The sequence below is a fragment of the Cibotium barometz genome, chromosome 40 (assembly GCF_041138505.1).
Source record: "Cibotium barometz isolate CiBa-2024 chromosome 40, ASM4113850v1, whole genome shotgun sequence".
Lineage (NCBI taxonomy): Eukaryota > Viridiplantae > Streptophyta > Polypodiopsida > Cyatheales > Cibotiaceae > Cibotium > Cibotium barometz.
Window position 1 is genome coordinate 10,052,475 of NC_141085.1, and position 18,180 is coordinate 10,070,654.

An 18,180-nucleotide genomic window follows, 5' to 3' on the forward strand; every position below is an offset into this window, starting at 1 on the left:
CGCCTATGATGAGGGCTGGCACGTGCACAAATTTCATACTTCACAGTCTACAATCCAACACAAAGTATGTGCTGAAATATCTACACGTTAGCATACACATGCAAACACACACAAACTTCAAATTTTACTCTCCTCCATGAGCATGATGTATATATTACCACAAACTGTACTTGCACATCATGAAGACACATGCATAAAATATGTTTCCTGCACCTGGAAAAAGAAACTGAATAAATACATCCTACGACACAATAAAATATGTTTTCTACGCTTGGAAAAAGAAACTGAATAAATACATCCTACAACACAAACATCATTCGGGTGAACAAGTATTTTGTGATACAGAAAAAACATGCTACTTCAGTCTATTGATGGTTTTAAAAACTGTTTTAAATCGTTACATTGACCGGAGCCAAAAGGCCAGCTGCCTGTTCCAAAAACCACCACCTCGAAGTACCAAGAGATTACAACCATAAATAATGCCCACTGTTTTATTTTTCCATTAAAGACCTCTGTCAATCCAACACGGTGGATGTGGCCTTGGATTGTTACAGAGTGTGACTGACAAGTATGTGTAGAGCTCTTTTGTTACAAATTTGAATGGCTTTGACCTGAACATTCTACTAATTGGTATGCCTTATTAGGTCTATCAGGGCATGCAAAGTATGGGTCAATCTGACCCAGCCCTATATTTTCAAACAAAATATACACTTGGCGAATGCATTATATGCAAAAACCGGCCTTTCCTGTCCCAATCATGGCTCCTGATAATGAAGAATTTAAATTGCCTTTGATAGCAGGCCAATAAAACAGATGAGGTAAAAAGTTTGAAACCTGACCTGTATACACTACTAACACACAGTAAACAAAAGCGAAGTTGCTGCTCCTCTTAACCCTTCTTGAGATTTCTTCGAGACAGAATGCGTTTCCCATATGGGCTACTGCGGAGTGAAGGCATGTGAGGGCGAATGGCCTCCACAAGACTTGTATGAAGAGCACCCTGCTGAGCCGTATATACGTCAGTGACATTCCCCATTGTCAAGTCAAAAACACTACAAGTACTTAGCCCTAAAGAAGATATGTACAACACACAAAAAATTTGTAAAAGGAACCTCTCAACTTGCATCTTCTGTAAAGGTGATTTGTAAAGCTAACTAGCTTGAACATATCAGCTATTGTCAAGTCAAAAACACTACAAATACTTAGCCCTAAAGAAGAAATGTACAATACAAACAAAAATTTTGTAAAAAGAACCTCTCTACTTGCATCTTATGTAAAGGTGATTTGTAAAGCTGACTAGCTTGTACATAACAGCTATTGCTTACGTCAAAACCTGTATCCAGACCACACACAATGGGAACTCTTGTTTAGATGCTTGTGATAGGGATTGACCTTCATATCTATGGTGATTTCGGCCCACAACTGCACACATGATTCAAAATATCACAGTGGCCAACACACCTGGACTCTCATGCTAGGCTAATGAGGAGCTTGACCACACTGATGTTTGTTCGCCGTCCTAAACTATTCCCCCTGACTCAAAACAAGGATAAATTGAAGTACTAGTGTAGCAAACCAAAAGCATAAACCAAGAGTATGTGCGCTATAATTAACCATAGAATTCAGCATAAGCATTTCACAAATACACATTAGAAGATTTTCTTCTTTCTATCATGAAAACATTTGCACAACATTAGGGACAAGAAGATGGGCTGGTCCCCCCCCCCCCTTCCTCCTTAAACTAGCATTTTCATTACCATTATGGAGTGAAATACATCAAGCATCATCAGTGGGCAGCCCAAGGCCCACAGCCCAAGGCCCAGCCTTGTCAAACTACCACTTCTTTCCACGATGCAAGTGAAGACAGTAGCAAACAATATCTTCCGAATGTGACTGGCACCCCTTAACCCTACATCACCATGAGAGCCCCATGGGATCCCATCCCCATGTGATCATGCGTGAATCCGTCAAACTAAGATGCTCAACTAGTTTTAAATTCATTCATTGCCTTGCCCCTAGCAAAGGCTCAAGTGAAGCTTCAAATCTATGAACATTCTTGTCAACAGTCTCTCGCACTACATACATTTCATTTGCCCAAAGAACTCTCACAAACGAGAAGTAATGGGCTGTAAAACAGTTTTCCAGCAGCTATGGAGATATTAAAACTAATCCCCATTAAGAGTAGGATGAAGATAATTGATTGTAGTAGCCTATAGAGGAGAGCAAGCTATAGCTCTCCGGTTTTTCAGCACTTCAAACAAGTTTTTCCTTCATAAGATATGAGCAAAAACTCTCAAAATCAATCTTCTTAGCCAAGAAAAAATATATATATAATGTTTTTCCCCTTTTTTCTAGAGAGAGGAGAGAGAATATGAAGTGGTGGCAGCATGGGGTGATCTGGTGTGGGAAGCAGTGCCATGTGTCCCCTAAGTTGGCCCCTTGAGTCATAAAGTGGTTTCCTCGCCCAAAGCCCAAATTTTGGGGCTTCCGAGTTTTGTCCACCTGGGAGGGTGAACATTTGATGTCCGCCCAGACAAAACTTTGTCCGCCCAAAAATATAGTGTTGTGCGAACCGGCAACCATTCACTATGAATTAAGGTTTTAAAGTAAATACTTACCACTTGCAAAACCCATCAAATGTCCCATTAGGCAAACAAGTGATGCAACACACTTGTCCATCAAAGCTTCCCCATCGTCTAAACATTACATGCTTTTTGAACTAGGCATTCAAAACTAGACATACAAATCAAAATTAAATTCACAAGCACCTCTGTTTTCAATTTGAGCTCATCAAGGAAAGAAGCTCATCTACTAATGACGCCTGAAAATACATCCTACATTATCAATGGGTTCCCCAAGATCCATCCATAGTACATGTCAACATAACACCTGGCATACCACGCGCGCATGTCAAATGGTGACCCATACATGGCCATGTACATGCACAGGGTTTAATCTTAAGCTCAAGAAATTAGCGATTTTTGACATCCCCCCCTTCCCTCGCTTCTATTTCAATTGTCCGCAGTTGAAAAGATTGGGATATTTCTTGAAGTATTCCTCGGTCATCCATTTCGAATCCAAAGGGAAATAATTCTTGAATTTGACAAGGTATTGGCAAGTGATCTTGCCTCCACGGCTTTTTCGCTCTTTGTGAAATACTAGCTATTCATGCTGCAACACCTCCTCATGCTCATCCACTTCTAGTGGATCTTCCAAGACGGGCTCTGTTGGAGGTGGTCCTTCATATGGCTTCAACAAGCTCATATGGAAAGCATTATGTATCTTCCACTAATGAGGTAGAGCAAGTCTAAATGCAACATCATTTATCTGTTTTGTCACCTGAAAAGGACCATAACACTTGTTTGACAACTTAGGGTACCTCCCTTCTTGTCCAAGCCTCTTTCTAAGGCCTGCTTTCTCAAATTTCAGCAATACCCGATCACCTTCTTTTATTTGTACATGTCTTCTATATTTATCTGTAGCCTTTTTATGCTGTTCTTGAGACCTTTGTATAGCAGTTCGGACCCGTGAAAAGGTAGTTTCTAGATCTCTTACATATTCATCAGCTGCAAAATCTCATCCTTCGTGGGTCGCAGCATTACCTTGCCATAGATATCTCAAAAGGTACCTTTCCACTGGATGAATGCACCGAGTTATTGTAAGCAAATTCTACTACTAGTAAGTACTTTTCCCAGGCTGTGATCTCTTGATGGTTACCTTGTTTAATGCTCTAAAATCAACACACATTCTCCAGGTACCGTCCTTTTTATGAACACGTAAGACAGGAGAACAGTAAGGTGAAGAACTGGGCTGAATCAACCCTTTTCCCAAGAGGTCATTTACTTGTGTCATAATCTCTTCTTGCTAAGCTGCACTTACTCTATATAGTTGCCTATTAGGAGGTGAACTCCCAAGATATAAGATCTATACGATGATCTTCAGGCCTTTGCGGAGATAAGTGACCTGGTAATGAGTCTGCAAAACAATCTTGATACTTGCTAAGGAAACCAATTTTATCATTCTCCAATATGGATACAATTTCCCACAAATTTTCTTCAACGGAAGTATTTGTAATTAAGGATCCTGTCACACAAATTCTCACACCGCCTTCTGTATCCTAAGTTTCGCGAGTTTAGCAATCCACTTTTCTAACTTCAAACTTTAAGAGATTGAGAGAGAGAGAGAGAGAGAGAGAGAGAGAGAGAGAGAGGCTGTACACCGTCTGGGGTCCCGAATTACCCATTGAAGGGCCCACTATCCCGTTACCGGAATAGTATTTGCTTTATTACTTTGAAAAGACTGACTGTGGACTGACGATAAGCCAAACGCAAGATCTCGGAGGACCAAGAGTCGGGCTGAACTATACATAGCTGTAGAAGCACCAATGATGACCAATCTCGAGCCTATGCACTCTTCCCAATGGAATGAGGGAAGGCTGCAAATTTGAGGCTGAGGTAGGGATTGTTTGGGACAATTCTAAGCTATGTATGAATGTTGAAAATGAATGTATGCATACGTGTTACCTTCACCAAAGGGGCTGTAACAAAGGCGGATGCTATGCAATGCTGAAAACTGCTTCAGGGCTGAAAACGCGAGGCTGAGAGTGCTCTGATACTGGCCGGCTGTTGAATAGGCTGAGAACGCAAGTATGGAGATAACCTGATGCTGGCCGGCTGCTGAATCTGCTGCGTTTTGCTGTTGGGTGGCTGATGATTCTCTAGGGGCCTCATGAGGACTGCAACGCTTGGCTGAAGATTGATATGAATCAATAAATGGTGCAAAAGCAAACCTATTTATATGCTCCCAAGTGCTGGTCAGTTGCCTGTGAAGCTGGCCGACTGTAGCTATTTTTACTACACGACTTGTTCATGATAAATAAATGGTATTTAATGCTGTAAAATATGGAAAAAATGCCAGATAAATACTAATAAATACTAGATGTTATTTGAAGGCTTCTGCAATGATCTATATGCAATGGATGAATGATATGCAATATGCAGAGTGCTTTCTAATGCAAACCCTAAGGTTTCTACTGACTCTACCTGCATGAATGAATCTCTTCAAGTGGGTTAAGGGACTTGGACTGACTAACTAACTCGCTATGGCTGAGGAATGACCTATGTAGCTCGTGCCTGACTTATCCGGGACTGAGGATTACAATGGGGTCACGGCGTACGACAATTATCATCCTAAAGGTAATAATGTACAATGTTGCACTGATGATGATGAGCCATCTTGTCACCATGCACTACAGTGCAGTGTGCATGTGACATCAAGCAATGGATCTCTTTATTTCTTTGCGAAAAGCACTATGATTTACAAGGGGTATAGTAGCACCAAGTCTGCCTGCATGTATACATATACTTGTACCCTTATCTACAAAGTTGAGTTTCTTATTTACATAGTCAATCTACACTACAGAGTGCATGTGACATCAAGCAATGGATCTCTTTATTTCTTTGCGAAAAGCAGTATGATTTACAAGGGGAATCGTAGCACCAAGTCTGCCTGCATGTATACATATATCTGTACCCTTATGTACAAAGTTGAGTTTCTTATTTACATAGTCAATCTGAGGGTTGTGGCCATATCTCCAAGGCATGCCGAGAATCACATTGGCAGGCAAGTCCGTGCCCACTAAGAAATCCTCATGATCAACATAATCCCCAATCTAGATGCAGACACATGTGCTTTAAGTCCCTAGAAAGCAGCTTCAGGTGGCCACATTGGAAACATTTGCCTTGCTCTTTATGCTCTTTTACTTGTTGTTTGGACAACTGTGGGACAATATTCTTATCCCCCGGCTATTCTTTTCTGAGCCATATTTGAGCTGGAAATCCTTTCTATCTTTATCCTTTGTCTGTTGTTCCTATTTTCCAACCTTGGATCTTGATTGGCTCTTTGTTTTGCCCTGTATTGGCTGAATTCTTGTTTACAAGGGATCCCTTTCTCACGTAACTCCTCGGCAATGATGGCTGAGTGCATCATGTGCCTAAGAGTACTATTTGGATAAAGGGTAAGGCTCTTTTGAATGATAGGATACAAAACCAAAATCAAACTTCGGCATCTTCTAATCTTCTGTAATCTTCAAGAAGGGAGTAACTTCAAGCATTACCCAAGTGAACCTGTCCACATATGCATTAACAGTTTCATGTTCCAATTGGACAAGCAAGTCCCAATCTTTACTAACTTCCTTCTCGAAGTTAGGAGACAAAAATTGCTCATAAAACTGAGTTTTGAAATCAGTCCTTGATTTGGGAGCATTGCCATCCATCAATTTAGCCATCCAGCAATCACATGCAGTGTCTTTGAGATGCATTCTCTCATGGCGAAGCATAGACTTCTCTACAAAGTCACCATCAGTAAAAGCAACCTCAAATTGTCGAACAAATGCAAGTGCCTTACTAATGTCTCTCTTGCCATTGTAGGTGTCAAATTTCACATCCTTATTACCTGCCTTGAAAGTATGAAGCCTTTTAGACGAAACAGGTGAAACAACAGGTTCTTTAGCAGGAGATCTCTCTCTTTTCCTTTCTGCATGCCGAGAATGGCTCTTTGTATGTGAGCCTCGATCCTTGTGCATATATGAAGTAACCTGTTGAGATTCCCCATGATGGGAGACAAGTCTGGACGACTCATGCATCACACTCTTGCTCTTATCACGATTTTCGGCACCTCACATATGCAAATAAGAGCGTGCAAAAACCTTGGGATCAGTATGTCCCATCTGGGTAGCAATAAACTCGAAATCCTTTTTATCTTGCAAACTCTTTGGTTGAGCCTCTAAGGCCGGTTGAACCACAGGCGAACCACAGGCAGGTTCAAAATAGCCTTAACCTGATCAAGCTCTCGATGGAGCTTCTCAATCTTTGCATCACTTCCAAAGACATGAACATCAGTTGTGTCTTTTCCATTAACAGACGCATGTGAGTGTTCACTAATCCTTTATGTCATGCTAACCAATAGTGAAACGTGTTTCATTTGTTTGAAACAAAACGTTTCATTCGAATGAAACATGTTTCATTCAAGTCCAATTGGTAGTTGTACGATTTAGGCATTTTTTTTTTAAATCGAGAGGGCCCTTTTTCCGATAAAACGTCTACTTGCGCCTGTGAAAACACTTGAAGGAGATCTTGTGTTGCAAAAATGATTCCCTTCCAGCTCCTCCTCCACTTCTCAGCTTCCGTGCCCGCCATCTCTCAGGTTGATTGTGCTAATTTGTGCCTTTTTTCTTCGATTTTGCAGCAACAAAAAAAAATACAAATTTTGAAATTCGGCAGTTTTCATGCTAGAGTGCCAATCTTGCCTTGCCTTTCTCAAGATGCCTCGCACTAGGGATGCCATGTGGGCCCATGTCACTCCTGTATCAAGATATGGTGGTTCAAGCGCCCAAAAGTGGAAATGTAACTTTTACGAGGTTTGCTCAGGAGCATCCATAATCCGTGTTAAGGCCCGTTTCATAGGTTTAACTGGGGAAGGCATTGGTGCATGCAAACTTGTGCCTGCAAACATCAAAGCCGAGCTACAAGAATGAAAAAGATAGCAATTGGTAGGACGTGGTTGTGGGCCTCTGCCTGAGGATATTGACGCTAGTGAGGATACAGGTGATGCATCAAAGAGAACACGGTTGGGTTCAGAGGAAAATACACAGAGCCAAGCAAGATTTGGGGGTGCTGGTAGTTCCACTCCCACAGCAACACGAAGCGCTTTGCCTGCATGACCTAGAGCCTCTCTAAAGAGAGCAAGCATTCAAACAAGCATGCAGAAGCAGGCAATTAATAATGCAACTAGGGAACTCACTGGGCTTTTCATCCAATGCGCTTTGTCTTTTCACATTGTGCGCACCCCATGATGGAAAAAGGCCACGAAGGCGATTAGCCGCATTGGATGTGAGTGGGAGCGACCCTCCTATAAGACCTTGCGCACTAAAGAGCTCAGAAGACAGCAACAAGCAGTGGAGGTGGAGATGGAGATGGAGCCATTAAAAGCCACTTGGACCAAGTATGGTTGCACATTGTTATGTGATATATATGCAAGAGGAATGTGTACAATGTTCTGGTGTCCTCTTGCAAGGACACTATGTTTTTGTGTGCCATTGATACATCTGTGCTTGGGACGGTGGTGACAGGAGAGTTTGTATCGTCACACCTCTGAGAGGCTATCATGGGGATAGGCACACAAAACATAGTGCAGGTGGTCACTAACAATGGTAGCACCTATGTCTCTATGGGACCGATGCTAGAGGATGAGTTTCCGCAGATTGTATGGACTCCATGTGCATCCCATAGCCTAGACTTGCTCATTGAAGATCTTGCAAAGATTGGGTGGATTGCTGACATCATTGACATTGCGCGTAGCTTGGTGAAGTTTGTTACCAAGAGGCCCAAGGTCTTGCCAATGTATCGTGTCAATAGTGACCTTCAACTTCTGAAGCCCTCACAAACCAGGTTTGCATATGAAACCGATCCCGTCAAGTGGGAAGACTCCGTTGGACACCCACACGCTTAATAGCACAACTTTAAAACCACAAATTTGAAATGGACAACTTAATACAACTTGAAATTGAAATGAAATGAAATGGAAAGATGGACACCAGCACTGGGGCCGGAACAGGCCGACCCCCCCCCTCAATATATGATATATTTATTGGGAGTATTTAATAAATACAATGCTCCATGGGTTCCGAGAACCAGATGATGTCCATGTACATATGAAAACAGTACCAAACAAATACGAAGTAGATACTCGAAGCAGAATGACCACTAGCGTGGTCCAATCTCTACGGTCCTGTGCTTTCACTGGACTCCGCGGAGAGCGCCTCACTGGTGTTCCGAGACCACGCACAAACAGGCGCTCTCGTACTAACGCTTGGCTCTCCCGATCTCAGCACCTTTGGACCGAGGTTCTCCAATAGAGCTTGGACAACCCGGCACCGAACGGGTGTGGCCGTAGAGGGAGTCCGGAATCTCTTATCAGATTTAAACACAAAATACTTTGCTTAAATCTGAAATTCACTTAGTTGTGGATGGCCGAGGAAGTCCAATACTCATGTGTACAGTTACATGAGAGAGACACCGAGATGAAGCCACTTGAAGAAAGAAAACACCGCCTATGGAAAGGAAGTGCAACCTCTTGCTGGAAACAAAGATGAAGCAGCCGCCTTAGGAGAGGTATCGCCTGCCTGTAGGAATACAGCCACCAGATGAAGAGGGAAAAGGAGGCGCTTGCACTAGACAAGTGCGGCCTGCTAGTGTTGGCACATGCCGCTTCTGGAGAGGTGTAATATTTGGCTACAGCTTACGTAGTTACCTGCAGGAGAGAAGGTGGTGTAGATGCCTGTAGTAAACAGGCGTAGCCATCAGCAGTAAGTACAGCCTGTTCAGCAGGCGTCTGTTGGAGAGCAGAAACGCAGCTAGTATAACAGCCGCCTGGGATTACACGCACAAGAGTTGGTCGCCTGGTTGTACAAAAACGCAGCCAGCAGCCTGAAGTGCAGTTGCCAGCTGTATAGGTAAAACATGCGCAGCCTGTTTTGGCCGCCTGCAGAGGAAACAGGTGCAGCCGCCTGCTACAAGTACAATCGTCTGTACTGAAGGTAGGGCAACCTGTGAGCAGCCACGTACAGAAGTGCAGAAACAGTTTGCCCGTGTACAAGCGCAGCCTGAGGGAGCGCAGAGATGGAGCGCCGGTCGTTTCTTTTTCCTTTTTCTACGAAGGATGGTGGGAGAGCACGCCGGTGGTATCCACGATGGAGATGATGACTCTTTTTAATAAGGTTGGAGAGGGAGTTTAACCTGTTCTTGATGGTAAGCTTGTTCAAAGCTCTATAGTCCACACACATACGGAATGATCCGTCCTTCTTTTGAACAAGAAGCACAGGAGAGCAGTAAGGTGAGGAACTGGGCTGAACCAAACCTTTCTCTAAAAGCTCATTTACCTGCTTCATGATTTCTTCTTGTTGTGCAGCACTCACTCGGTATGCGGGTTTGTTGGGTGGAGAACTACCTGGCACAAGATCTATGCGATGATCTTCGGGCCTTTGGGGAGGTAATTCACCTGGTAATGAATCAGCAAAACAGTCGTTGAATGCATTAAGAAAATTCAGTCTATCATTGCTTTATTAATTTGGATGTGTGATACAAGTGGGATGGAATCCCCTTCTTTGCCAGCATCAATAAAATGCATGCGGCCTTTATGCATAAAAGAAATCATATTAGACTTGTAGTCTTTGCGGGGCTCAAGCCTATGGTGCCACAGCTTGCCCAACAATACATCACATCCATTCAGTGGAGCAACTAGGAAATGCTCATTATCAAGGTAGCCCTGTATATGGATGCGCAACTTCCCTATCAATGGGGTAACCTGCATCTCTTTACCAATAAATGCAGCTTCGGCTTCAATCTGAGGTCCCATGTTCTCAACCTCAATACCCAATGCAGCTGCCATTTGCATAGAGATGAAATTATCAGTTGCACAGTCATCAAACATGAATAGTGCGGGCTGATCCTTGATTTGCCCCCAAGCCTTGCAAACCATTCGCTCTTTTGCATCATTACCTGTATTTCCTTGCACATCAGGAACTGCATGTACATTAGCCTTGGTCTGCTTGTCCTCGTGCTTTGGTTTGCAATCTGGGCATTGTCGAAACATGTGGTCTTTGCTACCACAAGAAAAGCATTTTCCATCCTTGGCATATTACTCTCTTTGCTCCGGGGTTAAGCCGAATTTGTTCTTCCTTGGGCCCTGATCTTTAGATGTGTTATTTTCAGCTTTAGCACCTTTGTAGGTGTCCCGGAAGTTCTTTTTAGGTGGCTGTCCACCCTTTTGCTGATTTGGGACAGCCTTGTCTTTCCCCTTGGAACCTCCTTGATCCTGCTTAATCTTGAGCACCAATTGCTCCGTAGCAAGAGCAAAAGCTGTGAGTTGTTGCAAAGTATGCTTCGGGTGCAATTCTATGCCCGAACGATATGCTGGCTGCAGTCCAGAACGAAACTTCCTCTTTCTTTCATCCTCAGTGATTTGCATAAAGGGAGTCACTTCCAGCAACACTTTCCAGAATTTGTTAACATACTGTTGCACACTTTCATTGTCTCTTTGATCCAGCCTGTCCCACTTTTGAGTGAGAGTTTGCTCCGCATTTGGTGACAAAAACTGAGCATAGAACCTGTCTTTAAATTGCTTCCAAGTGGAAATGGGATCCTTGGTGATCTTTTCAGTGATCCACCAATGAGCAGCAGTCCCTTTCAAAAACATGCTAGCATGGCGTACCTTTGACTTTTCAGTAAAGTCCTCATCGCTAAAAGCAATGTCGAACTGTGCCACAAATGTTAACACCTTAGAAGCATCATGTTCACCATGAAAAGCATCAAATTTAACAGATTTGTCACCTGCTTTGAATTCCTTGAGCTTCCTGGCATGAGGCTCATGGTCTTCTCTTTTTCTTTTCCCCTTATCCAACGGGGTAGCCCTATCTGCATGGGCTCCATGGGCCGTCATAGAAGTTTCATGGGGCACGGTGGCATGTGCTCCATGAACTCGAAACTCAGATGCATGTGACTTACCTGCATATGGCATTGTCTCTCCATGAGACAACTCAGAAGGCAAAATTTTTCTAGAAGAGCAGACCTGTCACCATGAGATACATGTCTTGCATGCATGTGACTTTCATGCCCTCCATGAGCACTGGCATACATATATCTGTCAGGCTTTGTGCCTTGTGGAGAGGATGCATGTCGAGAGGTGACTGTCACCTCTTCCTTTTGCATAAAAGATTTTAGCCTTTGGGATGCGGGATCTCCATGCTTCAAACGAGGTGGATTTCTGAATTTCAGCTCTCCGTCATCCCCCTCTTTGATATCACCTTTGCGGAGGAGGTAGGCAAGTGCCAACTCCCTTGGTTTCTTGCCCACTTCACGAGCCATTGATTCAAAAGTTACATCTACCATAGCATCAGCCTTCCTGGCTTCAATAGCACTTTGCAGATGGGGATCTTCATGCAAAAACTTTAACTCTTGCTCTTGAGCCTGCAAAAGTTTTCTCATATGTTCCATTTCAGCCCTCATAGCATCAGGCTCTTGTTCAAGCATAACTGTCTTTCCTGGAGACAGTTGACCCTTTGATTCACTATCAATAACCCTTTCAAGGGGCTTGTGTCTACCTCGCAGGGCATCAGACCCACGAGAGGCACTAGATGGACCCCTCGAATTTGGCACTTCCAAAGGGTTGCCTTGGCTGTCCATTGTGTTTTAAGTTTGCTAAAAGCGGGATGTCCAGTACACAGGTTCGTTTCCCCACTAAGAAGAGGGAAACAACCGTGCTCTGATACCAATGAAACCGATCCCGTCAAGTGGGAAGACTCGGTTGGACACCCACACGCTTAATAGCACAACTTTAAAACCACAAATTTGAAATGGACAACTTAATACAACTTTAAATTGAAATGAAATGAAATGGAAAGATGGACACCAGCACTGGGGCCGGAACAGGCCGACCCCCCCCTCAATATATGATATATTTATTGGGAGTATTTAATAAATACAATGCTCCATGGGTTCCGAGAACCAGATGATGTCCATGTACATATGAAAACAGTACCAAACAAATAGGCTCGAAGTCGACGTTCGAAGTAGATACTCGAAGCAGAATGACCACTAGCGTGGTCCAATCTCTACGGTCCTGTGCTTTCACTGGGCTCCGCGGAGAGCGCCTCACAAGTGTTCCGAGACCGCGCACAAACAGGCGCTCTCGTACTAAGGCTTGGCTCTCCCGATCTCAGCACCTTTGGACCGAGGTTCTCCAATAGAGCTTGGACAACCCGGCACCGAACGGGTGTGGCCGTAGAGGGAGTCGGGAATCTCTTATCAGATTTAAACACAAAATACTTTACTTAAATCTGAAATTCACTTACTTGTGGATGGCTGAGGAAGTCCAATACTCATGTGTACAGTTACATGAGAGAGACACCGAGATGAAGCCACTTGAAGAAAGAAAACACCGCCTATGGAAAGGAAGTGCAACCTCTTGCTGGAAACAAAGATGAAGCAGCCGCCTTAGAAGAGGTATAGCCTGGCTGTAGGAATACAGCCACCAGATGAAGAGGGAAAAGGAGGCGCTTGCAGTAGACAAGTGCGGCCTGCTAGTGTTGGCACATGCTGCTTATGGAGAGGTGTAATATTTCGCTGCAGCTTACGTAGTTACCTGCAGGAGAGAAGGTGGTGTAGATGCCTGTAGTAAACAGACGTAGCCATCAGCAGTAAGTACAGCCTGTTCAGCAGGCGTCTGTTGGAGAGCAGAAACGCAGCTAGTATAACAGCCGCCTGGGATTACACGCACGAGTTGGTCGCCTGGTTGTACAGAAACGCAGCCAGCAGCCTGAAGTGCAGTTGCCAGCTGTATAGGTAAAACATGCGCAGCCTGTTTTGGCCGCCTGCTGTGCAGAGGAAACAGGTGCAGCCGCCTGCTGCAAGTACAGTCGTCTGTACTGAAGGTAGGGCAGCCTGTGAGCAGCCACGTACAGAAGTGCAAAAACAGTTTGCCCGTGTACAAGCGCAGCCTGAGGGAGCGCAGAGATGGAGCGCCAGTCGTTTCTTTTTCCTTTTTCTACGAAGGATGGTGGGAGAGCACGCCGGTGGTATCCACGATGGAGATGATGACTCTTTTTAATAAGGTTGGAGAGGGAGTTTAACACTTTGATTTGGCTGGCCCCCCCACGCTTGCATGTGGACGGCCAGTTCTATGGGGATGTGGTAGGTGACCATGCCCACTCCCACACTCACTTAAAGTGGGGCTCCCCACCTTGGCCCCTAAGTGGGTGCCCAAAGGGGGTGCCCACTTTTAAGTGTGTGTGAACATTAAACCTTATAAAATAAAAGGTTAGAATATGAAACATTAAAACAACATGTGCGATATACTTACCACCTGTTCACATGCACTAAAACTCGTCAGAATACAGAGCAGACTTCACGACTCACTGGCAGGCGTCCCTGCTCAGTAAGTAACACGTCAAGCAGGCAAACACAAAAATACAAGTCATGCGAAAACACTTTCAAGCATGCAAATCATGTGTGCATGTGCAAATAGTAACATGGACATATCTCCCGTTCATGGAACAAGTACAAAATATCTGTCGGCACAAAACTGGCACGACGTAAAACATAAAAACCTGGTCTTCCTATGGAGTGACAGTCCCATAGGTAAGACACAGTTCCAGGCACGAGTTTCCCTATGGTGTGACAGTCCCATAGGCAAAACACGGTACGAATACTGGCTCTTCCATGGCGTGACAATCCCATGGGTCGAACACAGTCGAGGTCATACACGGGTGGCACCAGTCTGGCTCCCGTCCATACGACACCATCCTGCTAACACACGGGTGGCACCAGTCTGGCTCCCGTCCATGTCAGCAAAATACTGGCCTCTTCACATGAGACACTGGCCTGGCCTCAAGTGAACGAGACACAAAATCTGGAGATGGACCAAATGGTCGGCCAATTGGTGACAGCATATATGTTCATTGTGGTTGAGAGGGTCGTGAGAGTCCAACAGGACTCATGCGCACAGTGGTCCGCCGAGAGTGGATGAGCTAGGAGAAGCATGAGCACCCGAAGGTTGGTGGAAGGACGCAGAGACTTTGTTGAGTGCTCGTCAGCCAATCTACAGTGTTCTTCGCATCATTGACCTAGAGGGCAGCACTCTTGGACTCTTATACGAGTTCATGGACCGAGTTGGAGAGGCTCTTGACCGATGCATTCTCTTGACAGATGAGAGGTACTCAACATGCCAAGTTTGAACTTCCCTTCTTGTTGTAACTTGTATCATAGGCTTTAGCTAAGAGCTTTCATCATTCATGGCTAATTTTCAGGGTTGAGGACATTCAACGGGTTTGAAACGACCGGTGGGATTGGTTCCATAGACCAATCCACGCAATTGCCCACGTATTGCACCCTCTCAGGTGGAGTGAGACGCAGTATGTTAATGAAGAGTTGGAAGACGGATGGCAAAATTACATTCAGGTAGACAGACTGCTGTCAAGCGAGAGAGCTTCGACCACTCTCATGGTGGGAGAAGTATGGGATCAGTAGCCCTCACTTGGTGAGTACAAATCTAAAAGACAAGACTATTATTTCAGCTTATAAGTTATAACATGTACATAATACATTGATCAATGATGATTATACTTACAAAGTTTCTGTCTTTTGCTAGTGTATCGGAATACCAACCGCGCATTTGGTAGACAGACTGTTGTCAAGTGAGACATAGCTTCGGACAGTCTCATGGTGGGAGAAGTATGGGATCAATAGCCCTCACTTGGTGAGTACAAATCTAAAAGACAAGATTGTTATCTCAACTTATAAGTTATAACATGTCCATAATACATTGATCAATGATGATTATACTTACAAAGTTTGTCTTTTAATGGCAAAAACGTCTCGCCATTCGAGTCCTCTCACAAGATTGCGGTTCGGGTCCTTGTGAGAGGAACTGGAGCACATGGGCCCTCTTCCATACAAAGAAGAGGAACAGGTTGTCTACTCCTCAGTTGGAGCGATTGGTGTATTGCGATTGCAATCTCCACCTAATTGAGCAATCGGGCAATCCGATAGAGCCTCGTCACATCAATGTCGATAAAATTGACATTGAGAAGGTGAAAGATGTGCCAGAGATTCCTCAAGAGGAGCGCAAAATATATGCCATGTTGTATGAGGAGTTGATGGCACCTGGTCATGCCACACGAGCATCAACACAAGCATTACCAAGAGGTGCTAGTACCAGTGCAGCATCTGAGATGAGTGCGGCAGCTGAGGCAGCATCCTCCTCTTCAGAGAGTGACGCTGAGTCAACCGAGGAGGCTACTAATGAGGACATCGAGAATGTTGAGGATTGAGTGCCCAAACTATAGATTGAGGACTCTAGTCTTTGGGGCTATCAAGCTCCTCTAGTTTGTCATGCATCTATCAACATGCTTTACTTTGTGTATTTCAGACTTCAGTTCTACTTTGTATCAGCTCAAGATTCAGACTTTTTGTGATCACTTTGACTGCTCAGTGGACTATGTCACTCTTGCCTACAAGCTGCTTTATATATTATTTCTTGAGTTTTGAGCAGTTGCTATTATTGATGATGGAATCCAGATCTTGATTCTTAAAGTTGCCAGTTCATTTATGCCAAGTGGCCAGTTGGGCGCCCACTGTAACCAGGTCTCCCCGATTCTTTAATTTTTACCTTGTAAACATGTTTTAATGTGTAAATGTTGCATGTTTAATATTGTTTTGCAAGGCAACATATTTTTTACATATTATAAAATTATATAAAAAAATTTGGGACCTGTACCCCCCTTTGTATGAAACGTTTTTCAAACGTTTGGGATTTGAAAGAAATGATTATGAAACGTTTCTGAAACATTTATGAAACGTGTTTCAAAAAACCCCTCGCAACTATGAATGCAAGCTTCTTGGTGTCTAGGAGTCGTCCCTCTCTTTGGAAGAGTAAGGAAACACGGCTATGTCACACCTTTAGCAAACCGGAAGCGTAAACCAAGAGTACTTGCACTTAAACACTATAATTAACCATTGAATTGAGCATAAGCATCGAAACATCATTTCACAAATATACATCAAAAGATTTGCTTCTTTCCAATATGAAAACATTTGCACAATACTAGGGACCAGAAGATGGGCTGGTCCCCCCCCCCCCCAACTAGCATTTTCAGTTCCATTAAGGAGTGAAATACATCAAGCATCATCAGTGGGCAGCCCAAGGCCTAGCCTGTCAAACTACCACTTCTTTCCAATGCAAGTGAAGATAATAGCAAACAATATCTTCCAAATGACTGGCACCCCTCATCCCTTCATCACCGTGAGAGTGCCATGGGATTGCATCCCTATATCATCACACGTAAATCCCTCAAACTGAGACGCTCAACCAATTTTAAATTCATTCACTGCCTTGCCCCTGGCAAAGCCTCAAGAGAAGCTTCACACCTGTGAACATTCTTGTCAACAACCTCTTGCACTTACGCATATCAACATACATTTCATTTGCCCATAGAACTCTCACAATGAGAGTCAAATCAATGTTTTTCCTTCATCGCGTACTTGAAACACATGAAATTGAATGGCAAGGTGAAAGTTTTGATTCTTACAAATATTTCAGCAATGAATCCTCAAGATTTAAGAGCTGTTGCTGAATTTGCAGGTCCAAAATTAGGGTTTGCAGACCCTATATCTTGGACAACAGCACATGATAGTGCTCCTCCCTATGAGGGCAACACACACAATCAAAAAGATGTCGAAGAGCAGCTGAAAACAGCCAGTAATGGGCTGTAAAACAGTTTTCCAGCAACTATGGAGATAATAAAATTGCTCCCCACTAACAGTAGGATGAAGATAATTGATTGTAGTCATAGTCACAAGGGATGGGGACGGGACGGGGGACAGCCATAAGTAGGGAACGGGGACGGGGGAGGGAACGGCACTCAAAAAATACTTTTTTTTAAATTATTTTTCTACTCTACACTTATTCTACTTTGGAAGTACATCAAAATGAGCACAAATTTACACTAAAATGGTAAGCTTTTGAGTCATATTAATAATTAAGTAGATACAAAATGAGTCATGACTCAAGAGTCAGGAGTCAGGACTAAGCCTTAAGGAGGCAGAATACATGGACGGACTCAAATGAGTCAATGACAAAAAAGTGCTGAAGACTAGAGGCTAGAGGCTAGAGCTAAGTAGTAAGGCCCATGAATCATGATCCATGAATGATCATCCACGTGAAGCGCTCGCCTCATGGTCATGGGTAGCTTGTGCCAAAGAAGCATCAAGCTCATCCTTAGTCTCATCCTCACTGGCATGCTGCTTCTGCACCTCATCCTCTTGTTGCTCTTCTTGTTGACTCATCTCCCACTCGGTGAAGGAATCTGCCTTCTTGGTCACGCTCTTGCAAAGCATTCACAAGTTCGCGCTGACGAAGACAAGGTCATTGGCACGCTCTACCCCGAGTCGGTTCCTCTTCCTAGAGGCAATGTGGCTGTAGGTACTCCAAAGTTGCTCCAAGCGAGAGGAGCTGACAGCCTGGCTAAGTATGCGGATGGCAAGCTGCTGCAGCTCCGGTCCATCTGAACCAAAGTCCTCCTACCATAGAGCAGCACCAACTTTGGAGCGGTCAACCTGTGCATCATGA

At 44.0% G+C, this 18,180-nt stretch overlaps 1 protein-coding gene across 5 annotated transcripts in view; it reads right to left on the reverse strand.

Annotated features, from left to right (window-relative positions):
- Positions 1–332: 332 nt before the first annotated feature.
- Positions 333–18,180, reverse strand: part of LOC147615179 (uncharacterized) — a 69,245-nt gene continuing 51,397 nt past the window's right edge. For all 5 annotated transcript variants that reach the window (XM_086779199.1, XM_086779200.1, XM_086779203.1 and 2 more), the window contains one exon: positions 333–1,000. In XM_086779199.1, coding sequence (XP_086635325.1) covers positions 890–1,000 — 111 coding nt within the window. In that variant the 3' untranslated portion in view covers positions 333–889. The remainder of the gene's footprint in view (positions 1,001–18,180) is intronic.